The following is a 20,419-nucleotide window of genomic DNA, read 5'->3' as shown; positions in this document are numbered from 1 at the left end:
ACAGGAGCCTCTACCTGGCCCCAGGACTTTCTTTCAGGGCACTTACCACTAATGACATTATACTGCATACTCACTTATTTCTCATCTGATCCCCTTCCACTTTCCTGTGTCTTGAAGCAGGATCTTCCTCTGACTACTCTAGCTCCCCTAAGGATAGATAGAACATCACCGACGGACAGTAAACATTTCACAAAAATATGCCAAATCGACAACATAAGCCACTAAAAACATAAACTTGGAGTTTGATGATGATGGTCGATGATGTTTGAGAGTTAACTTATCAATTTTATTGATATATATCAATAAAGTATACAATTCACCCAAAGTGTACAATCAATGGTATTTGGCATAATCACATAGTTGTGCATTCATCATTTCAATCATTATTAAAGTATTTTCATTATTTCAATAATAATAAAAACAATAAAATACAAACAAGAAATTCTTCACCTCTCAATCTCACTATGATTTCCCTACCGTACATAGCTGCTATTTTTGGCTATTCTCGAACATTTATTTACTTATTTTTTAAGTAGTTTTACTGAGATATATTCACATACCATATGATTTATCCAGTGTATAATCAATGGCTTTTAGTAGAATCACGATGTAGTCATTCATCACCACAAAAAATTTTAGAACAGTTTCTTTACCCAAAGAAAGACTCCACCACGCTGAGCAGTCGCCTCTCAGTCCCGCTATCCTTCCCCAGCCCTACAACCACTCGTCTAACTTCATCTTTATAAATTGGTTTATATTTACGTTTTCTATCAATGGAGTTATACGGTATGTGGTATTTGTTTTTTACTTAGTGTTTTTTGGTTTTTTCCACATGCGGGGCATTCTTGGTGTAACAGTGCATGTGCACTTGGCCTCCTGTCCATGCTGGGGCTCTGATGTCCCTCTCCCCTCACTGGCTGCCCAGCCTTGCGACCGTCAGGCCTTTGCTGCCTGTGGCTCTGGCCTCCGCCTGGGACCCTGTTCACCCAGTCATGAGCCTGATTAACTCCCTCATCGCTGACGTCACCGTGTCAGTGAAGTCTGCCAGGACCTCACCAATCTCATTGTTAGACTGTTATCAGGTAGGACCTGCCAGGGGCCTTAGGGACCCCTCCCAGTAGCTGAGGGCAAAGGCTGGACCACCCTTTGGGTTACCTTCTTTTCCATAGAATGTTCGATACATTATTGAATGAATGAACGCTTGGAGTGACCCAACAAGGCTGATAGCATCATCCCCCTTTTCCAGACAAGGAAACCAAATGACATAAAGGTTTTAACAACCTGGGATCAAACAGTGAGGATATGAGGAGTCTGGGTTTGAACTCAGACTCCTAACCACTAAGCTGAGCTAAGTGCAAAAGAAATGGAAAGTAAGTCTGTATCCTGTGCTACAAAGGTGGGGACACACATGCCCAGGGGGGTATCAGTTCAGGGAAGAGACTGGACCGGGCAGTGGGGACTGCTGCATTTTGCAAGCAATCCCTGGGCCCAGGACCTTATCTGCCTTAGCTCTGCAGAGGGCAGAGCTGAGTGCCCAATTCCCAAACACTTGAGGGCTGGCTGTCACAGGGTGAGTGAGCACTGGCTCCTGCTGCCAGGAGGGCTCCGGGAGTCTGGAACTCTAGAGGCGGGGCTCTTTGCCGAGGCAGGCAGGCTCAGCCTTCCCTGACAGCAGCCAGGGGCCTGGGTTCCTGCCGACCGCTCTCCTACAGGCCACTGTCGGCTGGAGCTCCCTTGAGAGGTGTGTGCCTGAATGCGGGAAAAGAGTAGTTAAGGCGGTGGTCCTCACTGGTATCCTCCTCTTCCAAGCAAGATAAAGTAAGTGACCCTGCCCACTTCCGGCTGTCCTTTTGGGGACTATTCTGCCAAGTCTTCATGACCAAAAGCTTCATTCCTTCACTTTAGTCCATCTTCTGTTAAAGTCACAGGATCTGGGCATTCAACGAATGGTAGCTCAGCACCTGTCAGCTGGGACGCCTGTGTCTGAGAGGCAGGGACGGAGGCATCCCAAGGAAAGGAGAACGGGGCTAAGGGACGTGGTGCAGGCCTTCATCAAACTCATGTTCTCTCCACCCGCTTGGCCAGGCCACCTTCTTATGAGGGGCAAATTTGGTTCTCTGTCCTTGAAACGGTCAGAAGGAAATCAGAACCCCAGTAGCCTGTGGCAGCTGGGGGATTTTCTCTGTTCCCTGTGGCAGCTGGGGGCTTTTCTCTGTTCTCCTCCACTACACTGCAATTTCAGTGCAGGAGGACCGTGAAAGAGAAGGTGAGGTGGTGTCCCAGCTGCCCGCGAATCAGACCTGCGCAGGGACTTGGGACTGGCGGTCCCCAGAGCTGCTAGGTTAAATCCCGCCTGCCCAGGGGAGGGGCAAGCAGCCCGTGTAAGGCTGCAGGCTCTAAATCCCGCCTGCCCATCAGTGTCAGGGAACTTTTGGTTAACACGCCTTAACCGCTCTGTCGCTCTCAGTTTAAGTATCCCTGACCTTCACTGGTCAGCACCCAGTAAGCACCCCACCCACCCACTCTGGGCCAGGCAGCCCTCGGCCTGCGCCCAGAGTTATTCCTTTGCTTAGCAGGACTACATTTTCGGTATCCTTTCGTAACCTGGGAAACTCCTCAAGGATAAAAGTCTCAGAAATCAGCGTCGACCCAGGCAAGGCACAGGCTGAGCCCCAAGTATGAGAACCCGGGCAGCCAGGGCAGTATCTGGTTTTTCCGCTCCTCCACCTTCTCGGGCTGCTGTGGCCTGGGCTTTTGGGGGCGTTTTAGCTGGGCGGGGGGGCGGGCCTGCCATGGGAGTGTGGAAAGGCGTCCGAGCGCGCCCGGGGGCGCAGAGGGGGTTCTGAAATGAGCTTCCTTCCTGCGCTCCCCGACGAGGTCTTCCCAATTCCGGCGTTCCGCCGCGGCTCCGGGATCCGTCTTTCCGCAGACGACACTCCGGCGCCCCCTCAGGGAACTGGAGGGGGGGAAAGGGGGGGGAAGAGAACCCGCCAGACCCTGCCCGATCCGAAGCTTCCCGCGCCGCGCCGCCTCCACACCCGCCGTCCTCGCCCCCCGCCGCGCCGCCCTCGGCTCGCGCGCGCGGCCCCTCGCAGCCCCCCACGCCCCCTGCGTCCTGCCCCTCCGGGAGCGCCCGCGTCCCCCCCGCAGCGGGCCGGCGTGTAGGCCCCGCGGAGCGCGGCCGCGCCCGGGGCGCCGCGCAGGACAAAGCCCCCGGCCGCGGCGCGGAGGCCAGGGGCCCGCGCGGGGCGGGGCGGCGGCGGCGGGCGGCGGGCCCGGGCCGGGGGTGTCGGATGTCACCCCCCGGCGCACACCTCGGCCGGGGGGCGGGGGAGCGAACCACTGAGATGCGGAGACCTCCCCAGTCCTAGAGCGGAGCAGGAAGTGTCCCAGGGGAGGGAGCCGGAGGGCTCCGGCCTTTTCTTTCCTCCGCGTCCGGCGGGCTCCGGCGGCGGCCAGGCCTGTGCTGCCCGCGAACGGGGACGCGCCGCGGCGGTGAGTGCCCGCCGGCCCGGGCCGGGCGTCCGTGCGTCCCGGCGCGCTGCGCGCCCGCCGGACCCAGCCCCTTTCCGCGCGCCCGGGCCCGCGTCCCGCAGCGAGTGTCCGTGAGTCTGCAGGCGAGGGGGCGGGGGGCTGGATAATAAATCAATACTTTTTTTTTTTTCTAGGCGCCTCCATTTCCTCCCACTTCTTCCCTCCCGGACTGAGCCGCGGCTTTCTGGACGAGCAGGAGACCGGGTCGGGCGAGTAGAAGGAGTCGGGCCCCTGCAGAGAATCCGCCTCCGGCGCTGGAAGGATGAGGTGCTGCTGCCTTGGATTTCCGCCGCAGCAGGAGAGATTCGAGTCAGATGCTGGGAGGGAGTTCCAGGCTGTGAGGTGAGAAGCCTGGAGCCGGCGAGGGTGTGGATTAGTGATTGTGTGTGTGGGCGCGCACGCACCGGCGCGAGAGGATGTGTGTAGGTGTGTGAGAGAGAGAGAGAGAGAGAATGTGAAAGAATGTGTCTGCTTGAGAATGGGGGGCAACGCTTTCTCCTTTCACTGGCCTAAAATGTCCCTTTCCCTTTCTGCCCATCCACATCTGTCCCTCCAAGCTCTGGTTTAAACGCGCCTGTCCAGGGACCTTTCCTTGATTAATTCTCCCATAGGGCGCTCACCAGGGACTGGGTGCAGAGCCAGCGCAGACCTGAGGGAGGAAGGGGAGCTCTGGGAAAGAGGGAACTGCTTTTGGGACCTTCAGGTTGGTGATGGCTGAGCTCAGGAAAGGTGGTGACGGAACCGGTGAGAGCAGGTGGAGACCACGTTGGGTTCCAGGCACAGGGCAGACTGTAGGGAATGCTGGGGGTGGGGGAGCTGATCCTGCAGCTGGCCAGTATCCTCAGTCTTCCCGCCCCATTGGTACTCGTTTTTACGTTGGACAAGCAAAACGGTCCAGAGACTTGGGTTTTTCTCACTGACTGCCATGCAGTTGCTTCGCCTCCCTTGTCTTCCTTTGGAGTGGGGGTGAGCTTCCAGTGGGAAGGTCAGGGGGCTATGAGAGATATGCGTGGTTAAGGTGCTCTGCGCATTTGGGAGCTCAGAGCAACAGGTGCGTGGAGAGTGGGACATACATGGCTTGGGGAGTACAGAGGGATGGGGCGGAGGAAAAGGTCCCCGTGTGTGTCTCAATTTGCCTGGATGATTTTCTTTGTGACCTGCACTCTGGAATGCAAGTCATGAGTATTAGCCACTGGCCCCAGTGGACTCCAGGCTTTGTTCACTGGACCCATCCACACAACAGCCCCAAAAGTGTAGGGTTTCCTGCTCCCACAGTGTGGAGGTGGCAGCTGCGGCACTGAGGCTCTGTGACGTGCACAGACCTGAGAGCTGGGGTTTGAGCTATGCTCTGAATCCCCGGCTCCTGTTCCGCTGGGGAGTGGCTGTGAGGTTTGCGTGGAGTTTGATGTGATAGAGAAAGGTGATGGAGGCAACAATGAATTTAGTAAACACGCAATCAAGTTTACAATTCAGATGTTTCATTGAGTTGGCCAGAAGACTGGTCTGAAAGCAACAATACTTTAAAGGACAGTGTTATTTCTCTCCTGTACACTGAGGATGACATCGTCTTGTGATTCCCATTATCTCTTGTCCAGGCATCTTGTCTGTCTGCTTCATCACCTGCATGCCAGTGTGTGCAGGCTGCACTGGGTGAGGCTTGTTCTCGCACTTCATGCCTGCCCAGCCCTGAACCCGGGTGCTGGACCTTCAGCGTCCTCAGGGGAGGTTTTCTTTTCCTGAATATGCCTTTGAGACTCTTCCCACCCATGTCTGCCTTTTTGCTTTCCAGCTCAGTTGGTAAAGGTCTTAAGAGCAAGATCGGTGACTTCTGTTCCAGAGCCTCGAGATAGCAGTGTGCTCAGGCACGTCGTCTTGGGTCCTGTCCTAGAGGAGCTGGCCACTGAAGGTACCAGCGAGTCTTAATTGCATCTCACTCCTGCGTGCGGCCCTGTCAGCCTTCTGGAATGCTGAAAAGGCCAGTGTCACGTTTAAATGCCACCACTTTTCTCCTGGATTTCCTTGTTTCTCCATCCCCTCCACAGGGATGTCCACACGTATGATAATGAGTTGGGTCTTGAGGGAGGTGGGGGCTCCTTCTCTGGCCCTGTATACAAGGACCAGTCACATTGACCCCTCTCACGTTCTCCAGGGTTTCTGCGAAGCGCCAGCCATTGTTCCCCATCACCCCTTCCCCCCAAAAAAGCACTGCCACAGGAGACCAGAACACTGAAGCCAGCGATTTCTGTTTGGAAATAGGGTCGTCTTGTGCCGCTGACCCCCATCAAATCCCATCATGCCCACAGCCCTGTGCCCCCGAGTCTTGGCTCCGAAGGAAAGTGAGGAGCCCAGGAAGATGGGGAGCCCACCTGGAGAGAAGCCTAGCCCCCAGGGAGAGCTTCCCAGCCCCGAGTCCTCACTCCGCCTCTTCCGCCGCTTCCGCTACCAAGAGGCTGCAGGACCCCGGGAGGCCCTGCGCCGCCTCTGGGACCTGTGCCGGGGGTGGCTGCGGCCAGAGACACACACCAAGGAGCAGATCCTGGAGCTGCTGGTGCTGGAGCAGTTCTTGTCCATCCTGCCGCGGGAGATCCAGAGCTGGGTACGGGCCCAGGAGCCCGAAAGTGGCGAGCAGGCCGTGGCCGCCGTGGAGACGCTGGAGCGGGAGCCTGGAAGACCCTGGCAGTGGGTGAGCTGAGGGGCAGGCTGGGCAGGCAGGGAACGGTGCTGAGGGTCCTACCAGCCCCTGCACGCAGGCGTCTTGGTGGGTTAGGTGTTCCCTGGACAAAGTTGGGGAATTCATTTTCTTTTTTTTAAATGACTTTATTTCAAATTCAGAAAAGTAAAATAGCATAAGAATGAAGCTCAACAAGTTCTGGAAACATTACTCCTAAAAAGTTCATCCTAGGCACTTTTATCTCACCTAATTCCAACTACTAACAGATTATTTCCTCTAGTGTTCAGAAAGCTACACAGATGAACACAGATTAAATGACATAGTCAAGGTCTCCTTAGAAAAAAAAATTCGAAAGAAAAAAAATGCTTAATTATATTCATATCTCATAGAACCAAACTCTTATTCTTTTTTTTGACCTTTATCATTAACATAATACTAACTTTGCCTTTGCTACAAAAACATTATAATGTTGTTAACTATAGTTCACAAATTACATTACTTATATTTTGCCCGCTACACTCTTAACACTCTGTAGTAGAACATTCCTGTATTAACATTATCAACCACAATCACTCTTAACATTCTGTAGTAGAACATTCCTGTATTAACATTATCAACCACAATCTTCATCTATTGCCAAAATTATTATTACACATTTCCCTATGTCATCCTCCAGCTGTCCTCCAACTGACATTAATCTTCCTAGACTACTTGATTTTGCCACACTCAGGCCCATAAATCAACAGTGTTTGCTACATTTGCTGTCACATGTTACCATCAAGTCCAGCCATTACCATGTGTATATATTTGACCTTATTAAACATTCTGCATACCTCCAGCAGCCTCTCCCCTTTCTCATCTCACCTTCCATCTCCCACCAACCTACGCTTCATCGTCCAGCTCCATGAGGGCACTCAGTGCGTTTAGTTCCTGTCAGTGCCCTGCAGAGCTGGCTGGCTCTTCCCCGGGCCGGCGACCTCGCCAGCTGAGAAGCCCTCTCTGGGATTGCAGCTCAAGCACTGTGAAGACCCCGTGGTGATTGACGATGGGGACAGCCCCGCGGACCAGGAGCAGGAACGGCTGCCAGCAGAGCCCCAGAGCGACCATGCAAAGAGCCAGGACACCCAGCCCACAGCCCTGGCGGAGGGCGCAGGGCTCCCCAGCCGGCTGCCAGGGGACCCAGGTACAGGGCACGTGGGCATGCTGTGAGGAGTGGGCGGGAGGTTCTCTGTCAGCGATGCTGAGGGGCACAGTGGTTTCCTCCTCCCAGTAAGTGATGTCATGGTGAAGGCTCTTTGGATCACTAGTTCTTTCCCAGTCCCTGGTGCTGCTGAACCCATAGGAGAGCCTGGCTCCTACCCTGGAGCAAGGCAGTCACAGTCTTGGGACGGGTCTCACCTTTTCATGATCCCTCTCCGTCCTCCTGGTGGGAACTCTATAAAGAGGTATCTTTGCAGGTGCACCAACCCTACCTCTAGGATATTACTGGTCAGGGAACAGTTCAGTACTGTCAGGGCTATGAAGGCCAGTGGCGAAAGCACATGTCTTCATGGCTCTGAACCTCAGTTTCCCCAGCTAAAGAAGCCCCGCTCATAGGGTCATTATGATGCTGCAAAGAAATAAACAAAAATGCTTTGAAGGGCATGTGGTGGTCTCTACTGCCTGGCCTTTCAGTAGTGGGTGCAAGCAGATGGTTTTGGCACCAGATAGCTTTGGCTTTTTTTTTTTTTTTTTAATTTTTTTATTTTTTATTGACTTTGTAATAATATTACATTAAAAATATATATGTGAGGTCCCATTCAACCCCACCCCCCCACCCCCCCTCTCCCCCCCCCCCCAACAACACTCGTTCCCATCATCATGACACATCCATTGGATTTGGTAAGTACATCTTTGGGCACCTCTGCACCTCATATACATTGGTTCACATCATGGCCCATACTCTCCTCTATTCCATCAAGTGGGCCCTGTGAGGATTTACAATGTCCGGTGATTACCTCTGAAGCACCATCCAGGGCAGCTCCATGTCCCAAAGACGCCTCCACCTCTCATCTCTTCCTGCCTTTCCCCATACCCTTTGTCCATTATGTCCACTTTTCCCAATCCAATGCCACCTCTTCTATGTGGGCATTGGATTGGTTGTGTCCATTGCACCTCTATGTCAAGAGGAGGCTCAGATTCCACCTGGATGCTGGATGCAATCCTCCCATTTTCAGTTGTAATCACTCTAGGCTCCATTGTGTGGTGGTTGTCCTTCTTCAACTCCATCTTAGCTGAGTGTGGTAAGTCCAATAAATCAGATTGTAGGTGCTGGAGTCTGTTGAGGCTCAGGATCTGGCCGATAGCTTTGGCTTTGAATCCTCTAGCTGTGGGTGTGTTTCCCCATACCCTGGGTATGTTTCCATTTTTTAAAAACCTTATTTTTAACGACATGTTAGCTGACAGAAAAGTTACATCGAAAATAAGAGGAGCCCCTTCTCAATTAGAGGTGGAGTGAGTGGGCATCACCATCCTAGAATCCTCAGGACTGGGGAATGAACAATGGACTGATTGGACATACTGGTATTCTACTCTAGGCTTATTGCGGTTCCAGCAATGGAAGGACTTTTATCATTGATGCAGAGGCAGTGACCACTGGAGGTTCTGAGGTCAGGGAGAAGGAAAACAGGTATAATATGGGGGCATTTTCGGGACTTGAGAATTGTCCTGAGTGACATTGCAATGACAGATACAGGCCATTATATATCTTGCCATAATCTACAGAATTGTGTGGGCGAGAGTGTGAACTACAATGTAAACTATAACCCACGCTTAGTGGCAGTGCTCCAGAATGTGTTCATCAATTGCAATGAATGTACCACACTAAGGAAGGATGTTGTTAATGGGGGCAAATGGGCACGGTATGGGAGCAGGGCATATGGGAATCACCTATATCTTTTTATGTAATATTTATGTAATCTAAATATATATATTTTTTTAAATTAAAAAAATATGAGTGACTCCCATATATACCTCACTTCCTCCACCTCCCACACTTTCCCCCATTAACATCTTTCATTAATGAGGTACATTTGTTACAATTGATGACCAAGTTTTGAAGTATTGCTACTACCCATGGTCTAAAATTTATATTATGGTTTACACTTTATCCTGTATAGTTTCATAGGTTTTAACAAAATATATAATAACCTGTATCTGTCATTGCAATATTGTGCAGATCAATTCCAATGTCCCCAAAATGCCCCATGTTACACCTATTCTCTCTCCCTCTCCCTTCTCTCAGAACCTCTAGTAACCACTAACCACTTTTTTTTTAAGATTTATTTTATTATTTATCCCCCCCCCACCCCACCCCACTTGTTTTTTTCGCCTGCTGTCTGCTCTGTGTGTCCATCGCTGTGTACTCTCTCATCTTCTTTTCAGGAGGCCCTGGGAACTGAACCTGGGACCTCCCATGTGGGCGAGAGGCACTCAGTCACTTGAGCCACCTTCACTCCCTGCGTTGTTGTGTCTCTCATTGTGTTTCCTCTTTATGTCTCCTGGTTATGTCATCTTGTTGCATCAGCTCACTGTCTTGCTCATCTCCAGAAAGCATCAGGAACGGAACCCGGGACCTCCCGTGTGGTAGGCGGGAGCTCAGTCACTTGAGCCACATCCTACCACTGTTTTTATATCAATGTTACAAGTTCTTCAGTTGCTACAATAATAAGTCTACTTTGGTCCACGGTTGCATTGTTTCCAAAGTCTTAAAGCCTCAGTTTCCTCATCTGTCACTTATTGTTTTTTTGTTTGCTTCTTTTTCAGAATTAAATGACAAACTTGTAAAAGTTATGTGCAAGTCACGTGCCTTTATCATAGGAATCGTGTGCCCTGAGGTTACAGGAAGGCTGTCATGTAAATTCATTTGGATGGACTTGCCGCACTGCATTGTAGTTTTTGAGGGGGAAAAAGTGTGTGTGGGGGTCATGAGTTGTTCTTGGCATAGCGTAAACTTTCCAGTAAAAATATGCATCTTCAGTTTTTCAGTGTGAGAAACTGTAGTGGCCTTGTTCAAATCAAATAAAAATTTCAGCTTCTGGTTTGTTAAAAGTCAAGATAGGCATAAGGGAAATAACTACTCACCCAAATAAACAGAGCATCCCTAGGCAGCCTGTGACCCTACAGGCAGGCTGGGGCATGCAGCAGGGCTTCTGCAAGAAGCGTAGGGCCATGAGGAGGCAGGGAAGATTCAGCAGAGAGGGGAAGAGTTTCAGGAACCACAGCTGCCTGTGCCTGCTTTTCTTGGTGACATTCTGAAATATTCCAGCCACCACAGAGGAAGTGGGTTTTGAAGGCAAAAGGATCAGCAGTAAATGGGCAATCGTAAATAGATCAAGGAGACATGAAGAGAGAGACACGAAAGGGCTTAACACTAGAGCAGTTTATTATGGGAATAAGCTGCCAGTGAAAGCTGTGTAGTTCCTAATTCTGAAGATCTTCCCCCAAGAAGTTAACAAGTCTGCATCATTCTTAAATGATTTCATCTAAGGGATGAAAGCTTTCTGAAGTGGCTGCCAAGTGTTCATTTATTTAATCATCATAACAAAAGATAAGGTAATGGAGGGCTGGAGACTACCCATCAGAGATGGTGAGAGGAGAATGAAAATGTCTGGTCCCCAAATCCACCTCACCCCACCCAGCCACTGCTACCAGCACAGGGTGAAGAGGTGGCCTCCGTGGCCCCCAGCAAGGGCGCCACTGCTACCAGCACAGGGTGAAGAGGTGGCCTCCGTGGCCCCCAGCAAGGGCGCCACTGCTACCAGCACAGGGTGAAGAGGTGGCCTCCGTGGCCCCCAGCAAGGGCACCACTGCTACCAGCACAGGGTGAAGAGGTGGCCTCCGTGGCCCCCAGCAAGGGCGCCACTGCTACCAGCACAGGGTGAAGAGGTGGCCTCCGTGGCCCCCAGCAAGGGCGCCACTGCTACCAGCACAGGGTGAAGAGGTGGCCTCCGTGGCCCCCAGCAAGGGCGCCACTGCCAGCTGTGCTGGCCCTTGGACCAAATCCCTTGCTCCAAATAGCTGCAAGCTGTACCAGCACCTGTTATTTCATGAAGGCTGTCCATCTGTGGCCGGAAGGTGAAGGACAGTGCTTCTAATCTTAGCTTTCACACTGATTTAACGTGACCTTGAGCTAAATTCTGGGAATTTCTCTAACTTGGGAGATTATAGTGCAGCTTTCCAATTAAAAAAACAACAACTTTTTTCCTCCATATAATAAATTAATTTTTGAGAAGTTTTAGGTTACAGAAAAGTTACATTGAAAGTATAGGGGATTCCCATATATCTCACTCCCTTCCCCTCACATTTTTCCCTATTAATAACATCTTACATTAGTGTGGTATGTTTGTTACAATTGATGAACAAATATTGAAGCATTGCTACTAACCAAGGTTTATAGTTTACATTATAGTTTACACTTTGCACGGTACAGTTTTGTAAGTTTTGACAAAATGTCTAATGGCCTGTATCCATCATTGCAGTGTTATGCAGAACAATTTTAATGTCCTAAAAATGCCCTGTGTTCCACCCATTCTCTCTCCTTCCCCTCAGAAACTCTGGTAACCACTATCTTTGTATCAATATTACAGGTTCTTCCATTTCAACAATAAGTCTACTTTGGTCTGTGATTACATTCCTCCCTTCTGTTTGTTCATTCCTCGTCATGAGGATTTTGGATGGTGATGTCTGCTTTACTTACGATTGAAAGGGCACTTAGATCTTATGGGCAGATGGAGGGAACTGTTTTGCTTGCAGTTGTAGATCCTTTTTGCTTTTTCAGGAGGTGGTTGTCCATCATCATCCTTTAGTTAGTTGTCCTGGGAGAGACTGTTGAACTGGAGAGTAGGTGTTCGCTGCAACTCTGTTGAGATTCAGGGCTCAACCAGGCTAGGAACACACCAAAGATAGACGTCTCTGGGACATATATTTAATGGGTATAATGTCCATTATAGGTTCAAAGAAAAGGGGTAGGTAAATCACGTGTATGGAGTTACAAATGAGTCTAACCCTGTTACACTGGAAAAATAGGTTATAGATTCTAAAGTGAGGCTCACCAATGGGGTGCTGATTTTATGGGGCTGCGTGCCCTGCTGATAGTGTTCAGATGGATCTAGAGAAGAAATACTTTTTGAAATGCAACGCTCATCTTTACATGACTGCACCATCAGCCAGGTACTTAGGTTTATTGCTTACTTGATGCCTGAGCAAGGAATGATTGCCAAGCAGGAGAGAGAAATTGTGCTAGAGCATGGAAGAGGCCTTGAAAGTCTGTACGGGTGAGTTTGGAAGCTCAAAATCAGGGTGGATGGGATGGTTGCAAAGCTTTGCTCGCTTGTGTGATGGTGGTTTGAGCTTTATCTCCACCGTATGGCAGACGATGCAGCGGCGGTTCCTTGACTTGCAGGAGGTTGCATAACTAGAGGCAAAGTCCGCCTGAACCTGGCTATTCCCGTTTTTAAAATTCTTGATTTTAAAAAAATCGAGGTAAAATTCATATAAAGTAACATTCACCATTTTAACCATATTAAAGTGTACACTTCCAGGAAATTCCAAATATTGTGCAGCCATCACCACTGTCTATTCCAGAATATTCCCATTACCCCAAAAAGAAACCCATATGCACTTGACAAGTCACTCCCCGTTCCCCTCCTCCCACGCCCTGCCACTAACCTGCTTTGGATTTGTCTGTTCTGTGCATTTCATGAAAATGGAATCACAATATGTGGCTTTTTGTGTTTGTCTTCTTCAACATAACAGTGCTTTCACAGCTCATCCTTCTTGTAGCTTGTGTCAGTATTTCATTCCTATTATGGCTGAATGTTATCCCATTGTGTGGATGTACCATGTTGTGTTCATGGAGTATCAGGAGCGGGACGTGGGTGGGTGGTCTCCACTTCTTGGCTATCATGAACAATGCCACTGTGAACAAGGTGCACCCGTTTTGTTTGAACACCTGTTTTCACTTCTCTCAGATATATAATTAGGATTGGAATTAGGGGGTCATGTATATGATATTTTTTTTTTTTTGAGGTTCCGGGGACGGGGGCTCGAACCCAGGAACTTGTATGTGGGAAGCCGGTACTCAATCGTTGAGCCACTTGGGCTTCCCCACGTTGGTTTTTCCTATTATCTTTGGTTGTTTCTTTTTTTTTAGGAGGCACCGGAACCTCCCTTGTGGGAAGCAGGCACTCAACCACTTGAGCCATATCCGCTCCCTGATAATTATGTTTTACTTTTTAAAGTGCATGTTGCCTTAGCGTAGCATATTGTTTGCAAAGTGCTTCTCCTGTGAATTATCTTGTAATCACTTTACAGGTGAGAAAAGAGACCCAATATTTTATTGAAGAGCTCTCTGGGCTCTCGTGATTTTCCTTGACTGCTAAACCAAAGTAGAAAAGCCCCAGGGAGGTAGGGAGGTGCAGGCAGGTCTGGCCCTTTTCGGAACATCCTTTTCCAATCTCTTCCAGTTCCGCAGGACCCTTCCCTCCTTCAGGAAGAGAGTTTGAGGAACACACAGCAGCTGACCGCGGTCCAGCTGCCCCCGGTGAGTGATCCCTGCATGTGTCTTTGAAACCCGTGCCCATCTTCCTATGTGCCTGCACCTCTCAACAGCTCCCAGGCCCCTGCCGGCTTGCTGTCTGCCACACAGGCTATCTAGCCACAGCCCAGAAAACGAAAATGGGAAGCCCCTGAGTTCCTTGGATCTTCTCACTCTTGCCTGCATAATCCCAGCTGCTCACTGACCTGGCAGATGGCCAAGATAAGAGGCTTTGTGGAAGGAAACAAATGCCCTCATCCTGGAGGCCGTCTCTGCATCTCAGGGTTCTCCTCCTGTGAAAAAGGGAGACCTCTTCATACTTCTACTTCTCAGGGAATTTTTTTATTGAATAGTAATCATAGTAATAACTGCATTTCAGAAATGGTAAGAAATGGGGGTGGAGAAAAACTCAGGCTTTCACTACCATCGCCCAACCCTGGGGTGGGTTTTCAGAGAATGTCTTTGGCCTTTTTCCTGTTGGTGTCTCTATGTAAGTCTCACCAGGTGCTTTGTTGGTGGTATAAGGCAGCTTCGCTCACCAGTCTGTTTCTAGCCAGGTACTCCGGTGGTTTCCCACCATATCCCCTTTCATTTATCTTCCTGATATTTGGCAGTACCTAGCATATTTATTTCATTTTTTGTTGTTGGGGTTTTTTTTTTCTTCATTTGTTTGTTTTTTTAAGGAGGTACCAGGAGTTGAACCTGGGACCTTGTACATGGGAAGCTGGTTCTCAACCACTGAGCTGTACCTGCTCCCCTAGCATATTTATTTGTTTATATATCCCCCTCTCACCAATGGCTCCCTCCTCTGTCTGCTTGTTGTCTGCTCGTTGTGACTGCTCATTGTCTGTTTGTCTTTAAAGGGTAGTGGGAACCAAACCCAGAACCTCCCATGTGGGAGGTGGGTGCCCAACCACTTGAGCCACATCCGCTCTTTGTTCATTGTTCATTTTATCTGCTTGTCCTTAGGAGGCACTGGGAACCGAACCCAGGACTTTCCATGTGGGAGGCAGGTGCCCAACTGCTTAAGGCATATTTGTTCCTCAGTATATTTATTTTAAAGTGCTATCTTCACATACTAAGATGTGGGCTCCGTGAAGGCAGGAACTTTCTTTTGGGTCGTTGTTGTTCCTCGCAGATGGAAGACTGTCTGAAGCATAATATATAATCTACAGCTATGCAGCCTAGTGCATTCGACTTAGCTTTAAACTTGGGGGGAAGGTGGGGAGGACTAGGGATGAAAGGAGTTTTCAGGGGTACCCAGTGTAGGAAATGACCCCATTCCCTGCCCTCCATTCTACAAGAGCTCTGGCTCAAACCCATGTGGCTTTGTGGTTAACACGCATTTCAGTTTCGTAGGCTGCTCAAAGCAGATACCATGAAATGGTTTGGTTTTAACAATCAGAATTTATTAGTTTATAGTTTTGAGGCAATGAAAATGTCCAAATCAAGGCAATGCTTTCTTTCCAAAGACCAGCTCCTAGAGATCCTTGGCTCTTCTGCCACATGGCAAGGCACGTGGCAGCATCCGCTGGCCTCTCCCTCTTCCAGGTTTCATTGAGTTAAACTTCTTACTTCTGTGGCTTCCTCTTTCTCTCTCTCCATTTATAAACGACTCCAGTAACACAGTTAGGACCCATTCTGATTGAGGTGGGTTATAACTGAAGTAGCCTCATCCAAAGGGCCTACTTGCAATAGGTTTACACTCATGGGAATGAATTAACTTTAAGAAAATGTTTTATGGGGTCTGTACAGCTTCAAACCACAACACATATGCTACAGCACTTACTATGTGCAGTGATACCACAATACATATGCTGCAGCACCTACTATGTACAATGATGTTGGACTTAAATGACCTGAAGGATGTAAAACTTGCCTTTCTTTTTTTTTTGGGAGGGGGTAAGAGGCTTTTATTCTTTTGGCAGATCCTCTCAGTCATTATAGATATTGCTGCATTGTTAATAAAAAATATATGTGTCTCTATAAAGCATTAAAAAAAAATTCCATGGATGAGATGGCTGAGCCCTCAGCTCAAGTATCTCCAAATACATTGTTGTCCATTTCCTGACTTTTCCTTGTGTTATTTCTCGGTTGCTTTTCGGATCAATGCCATTCTCTGTTTGTGAGCTTTTGTGGTGCAAGCCTTTTTGTAGGGTCAGATTTCTTCAGAGCCAAATCCTGGGATTTGGAGCTCTCGATGCAGCTGGACATCTTTCACCTCCATGGTGCTGGACTTATGATGCCGAGCAAGCTGGCAGGCTGCTGTCACCACACTTTCGATAAAATCATCAGCAATCTGCAGGAGCATCTCCACATCTTCATCCAGCTGCTCATTAGGGTCCCCTTCTATTACTAAGTCCTGCAATTTCTTCTGGGTCAATACCTGCTTGTTTTCAGGGCTGAGATGACCTCCTGTTCCAGGAGTGCCTGGTGTCTACTCCTGTAGTGCTTTGGCCATGGAGGCTTGTGGAGGAGTGCTGGCTGGTAACGATTTTATGGATGAGAAATTGGAAAGGTTGATTAGGGCTGAGGGGCCAAACTGGTTCCTAATCTGCCGAGCTTTGGATTTCAGCTCATAGAGCTTATCGAGATCCTGTGTCCTTTTGGAGCTGTGAGGACCGAGGCCAATCAAAGGCAGTAGCGTGTATCTCCCCATGATATGCGGAGACTGCCTCAGTGAAGCGTTCGTCTCAGCAGCCGGTCTGACTGCGCAGCCCTCCCTGTTGCCTTTCATACTAAGAATCAGGAACTTCGGGAGCAGATGTAGCTCAAGTGGCTGAGCCCCTGCTTCCATGTACGAGGTCCCAGGTTTGATCCCTGGTACCTCCTGAAAAGAAACAAATGAAAAAAGAACTCGGAGAAGCTGGTGTAGCTCAGTGGCTGAGCACCAGCTTCCTGCATGTGAAGTCCTGGGATCATTTCCTGGCCCCGGGACCTATAGGATACTCAAGGAATTAGTACGATTTTAGTATCTAATGAGCTTTGCTATTATCTTTGATTTTCTCCAGGTCACTAGTAAATGCCTAGTATGTAGTGAGCAGGGTCCATACCTACTGCTAAGTCAATGCAGTTTTATTACTCTGCTGAAGACAGCTTCTGCACAGAGTTTTCTGCCCTAAAAGCCGCCATCATGAAGTTTTTTTTTAGATTTTTCAATTGAACTTTTAATTTATAGGTAATTATACATTCACATGCAGCTGTAAGAAATAATACCCTTTGCACAGTTTTTCCCAATGATAAAACATGTTAGGAAACTACCTAACATTTTAGGATACTGACATCGATATAGTCAATTTACAGAACATTTGCTTCACCACGCAGATTTCTCATGTTGCTCTTTTTAAAGCCAAACTCACTCCTCTCCCCTGGCCCTTCCCCCTTAATAAACCGCTCACAACCAGTAATTTGTTCTCTATTTCTGTAATTTTATGATTTCAAGAATGCTATATAAATGGACTTATACGTATATAACCTTTTGGGATTGACTTTTTTCACTCAGCATAATTCTCTGCCTATTTACCAAGTTGTATATATCCACAGTTTGCTCCTTTTTATTACTGAGCAGTTTTTCATGGTATGGATATACTATAATTTGTCCAGCCATTGAAGGCTATCTGGGTTGTTTCTAACCTTGGGCCATTATGAATAGTAAACGTAATATAAGCATCTGTGTATAGGCTTTTGTGGGAACATAATTCTTCATTTCTCTGGGATAAAAGATCAGACGTGTAATTGTTGGGCTGCACAGCATAGTCTTTTAAGAAATGGCCACACCGTTTTCCAGAGCAGGTGTACCATTCTGCCTTCCCACTGGCAGTGTATGCATAGTCCACTTTCTCTGTGTAAACACCAGTGTTTAGTGTTGTAGCTGTTTTTCATTTTTGTTGTTCTGAAAGCTCTATGGCTGTTTATTATGGTTTAATTTTGCATGTCCCTCATGGCTAATGATATTGAACCTCCTTTTGCATCTCATTTGCAATCTGTATACTTTGGTGAACTCTCTCTTCATGTCTTTTGCCCATGTTCTAATTTGAGTTTTAAGAGGTTTTTTTTTTTAAGATTTATTTATTTATTTATTTCTCTTCCTCCCGCCCTCACCCCAGTTGTCTGTTCTCTGTGTCTATTTGCTGCATTGTCTGTTGTTAGCGGCACAGGAATCTGTGTTTCTTTTTGTTGCGTCATCTTGTGTCAGCTCTCTGTGTGGGCGGCGCCATTCCTGGGCAGGCTGCACTTTCTTTCGCGCTGGGCGGCTCTCCTTATGGGACGCACTCCCTGCGCATGGGGCTCTCCTACGTGGGGGACACTCCAGCGTGGCCGGGCACTCCTTGCGTGCATCAGCACTGCACATGGGCCAGCTCCATCAGCACTGCACATGGGCCACCTCCACACAGGTCAAGGAGGCCCAGGGTTTGAACCGCAGACCTCCCATGTGGTAGATGGATGCCCTAACCACTGGGCCAAGTCCACCACCAAGAGATCTTTATATATTTGACATTCTTACTTTGTTGGATATATGGTTTGCAGATACTTTCTCCCACTCTGTAGCTTGTCTTTTCATTCCCTCAACAGTCTTTTTTTTTCTCCTTTATTTTTAAATAAGTTTTAGATTAAATAAATGTTACATTAAAAATATAGGAGGATTCCCATATACTCCATCTCCTCCCCCTCCCCACTTTTCCCCATTAACAACATGTATTAGTCAGCCAAAGGGGTGCTGATGCAAATTATCAGAAATCTGTTAGCTTTTATAAAGGGTATTTATTTGGGGTAGAAGCTTACAGTTACCAGACCATAAAGCATAATTTACTTCCCTCACCAAAGTCTTATTGCTATGTATTGGGGCTGGATGACTGCTGATCCTGCCAAGAGTCCGGGCTTCTTGGGTTCCTCTCTTCCCAGGGCTGCATTTCTCTTTGGGCTCAGCTGCTCTGCTCACTCCACGAGGTCAGCTGTGGACTGTCAGGTGAACGGCTCTTTTTCTCTCCCAGGGCTTCTGTTGTGTCTAAGGAGCTGTCTCTGTTTCTCTGTGTACTTCTCCTGTGTGTTCAGTTCCCTGGCTCCAACTCAAAATCTCCCAACTCTGTCCTTTGCCATGTCTTTTCATGCCCTACTAACATGGCCCAATCAAAGTCCTAATCATAATTTAATCAATTGAAAGTGATACCTTTAACAGACCAGTTTACAAACATAGTCCAATAACTATTTTTGGAATTCATGAACAATGCCAAACTGCTACACTCCACCCTCTGAATTCCAAAAAGACATTACAAAATTCAAAAAAAACCTTAAATCAGTAATGTTGCAAGGACAAAATTATATCATCATGAATTTAAAGAAATACAGTTTGTCTTGGGACAAAGTCCCATCTGTTATAAATCTCTGAAACTTACAAAACCATTTATTTGCTTCCAATGCACTAATGGATAGACATAGAATAAACGTTGTCATTACAATAAGGAGAAATTGGGAGGGAAACATGAGTCACGGGTCCTCTATAGTTCAGTAAAACTGCAGGACATACTTCATTAGATGGCAAAGTCTGAGAGTCATTCCTAAGATGATGGTTTCTTCTCCCTGGGGCCTCATGGAGACCCACCCTTCCCACAGGCTTGCCCAATGGCCATTTTCTTGGTCCCACCCTCATCAAGCATCTGGGTGTCAACCAAGCTCTAGACCTCACCCTTCAAGAGCATTGGGGTCATCGCCACACTTTACCCAATCTTTGGGTTAGAGGCTTAGCCCCCCTAGTCCAGTGAAGTAAAGACAACATCCTCCCTAACCTTTGGCATACAGGCTCAGTCCTCTCAGAGCAACGAGTTGACCACCTGGCCTTCCCGTGGGGGACAGCTCCGCCCCTCTCAGACCTATGGGGTGCTGCCCTTAACCGCCCTAATCCTTGAGGAATGTGCTCCACCCTCTTCAACTGCTGGGGCACCCTCACCCTCTCTGAACACATGGGTGGGGTTCCTTCCTTGGCCCAAGGTGATACCTTAATTCCAGATCTCTGCTTCCGTGGTTTTCCTCTTCAAGCTGTTTCCTCTTCCATCTCTCCTGTCCATGTCCTTTTTGTCCAAGCTGACAGTGGTTTTGTTCATACATCTCTCAAAAAGTTTGTTGGTTCAGCATGTAGGAAGCAGGGGTTCAAGCCATCAGACAGTAATACTCTCTATTTTTTTTGTTTTGTTTTGTTTTTGTTTTGCTTTTTTTATTTTTAACACTTTCTACAAGTCCTTCCTAGATAACTACATTTTCAATCCTGATTTACAAATTCCAAGTTTAGTTAAATCCTCAAATGAGTCACTATTGTCTGGGAGCTTGATTTCCAGAGGCTTGGGATTTCCGGAACCCATGAGTTCAGTCCTTAGCTTGTCTCTCTTGTCCAGCATTTTGCTCTAAATTGCAAGGAGAAGCCAAGCCACATTCTCTGAGTTTACTTTGGAAAGTTCTTCAGCTAAATGCCCAGGCTCAACATTTTCAAATCCTATTTTCCATAAAACGTCAGGTGTTAATCTTGCTAAGTTCTCTGCAACTTTAAAACATGGATCACCTGTCCTCTAGTTTCCAATGATAGTTTAATCATTTAATTCTAAGACCTCACAAAAAAATCTCTTTAGAGTCCACATTACTATCAACAG

At 48.0% G+C, this 20,419-nt stretch overlaps 2 protein-coding genes and 1 pseudogene across 5 annotated transcripts in view; 1 reads left to right on the top strand and 2 right to left on the bottom strand.

Moving 5' to 3' along the window:
- Nucleotides 1-264: 264 nt before the first annotated feature.
- LOC131275412 (protein SPT2 homolog) lies at nucleotides 265-5,706 on the bottom strand. Its single transcript, XM_058285539.1, has 3 exons — nucleotides 5,675-5,706; nucleotides 3,315-4,002; nucleotides 265-2,956 (listed from the first exon to the last, which is right to left on the bottom strand). The coding sequence occupies exons 1-3, from the start codon at nucleotides 5,704-5,706 to the stop codon at nucleotides 2,639-2,641; spliced, it is 1,038 nt and encodes a 345-aa protein (XP_058141522.1). The 3' UTR covers nucleotides 265-2,638.
- The window catches only part of ZNF496 (zinc finger protein 496), a 54,944-nt gene continuing 37,917 nt past the window's right edge, over nucleotides 3,393-20,419 (top strand). The window contains exons 1-6 of one of the 4 annotated variants that reach the window (XM_058286444.2): nucleotides 3,393-3,495; nucleotides 3,669-3,876; nucleotides 5,324-5,440; nucleotides 5,791-6,217; nucleotides 7,217-7,388; nucleotides 13,711-13,787. In XM_058286444.2, the coding sequence (XP_058142427.1) occupies nucleotides 5,828-6,217; nucleotides 7,217-7,388; nucleotides 13,711-13,787 (639 nt within the window). In that variant the 5' untranslated portion in view covers nucleotides 3,393-3,495; nucleotides 3,669-3,876; nucleotides 5,324-5,440; nucleotides 5,791-5,827. Of the gene's footprint in view, nucleotides 3,496-3,668; nucleotides 3,877-5,323; nucleotides 5,510-5,683; nucleotides 6,218-7,216; nucleotides 7,389-13,710; nucleotides 13,788-20,419 lie in introns of those variants that run through there. The other 3 variants (XM_058286457.2, XM_058286455.2, XM_058286449.2) reach the window with 3 other exon arrangements.
- LOC101436885 (transcription initiation factor TFIID subunit 12 pseudogene) lies at nucleotides 15,794-16,499 on the bottom strand (annotated as a pseudogene).

This window comes from Dasypus novemcinctus, chromosome 2 (assembly GCF_030445035.2).
Source record: "Dasypus novemcinctus isolate mDasNov1 chromosome 2, mDasNov1.1.hap2, whole genome shotgun sequence".
NCBI classification, from domain to species: domain Eukaryota; kingdom Metazoa; phylum Chordata; class Mammalia; order Cingulata; family Dasypodidae; genus Dasypus; species Dasypus novemcinctus.
This window is presented reverse-complemented; position numbering and strand designations above follow the sequence as displayed.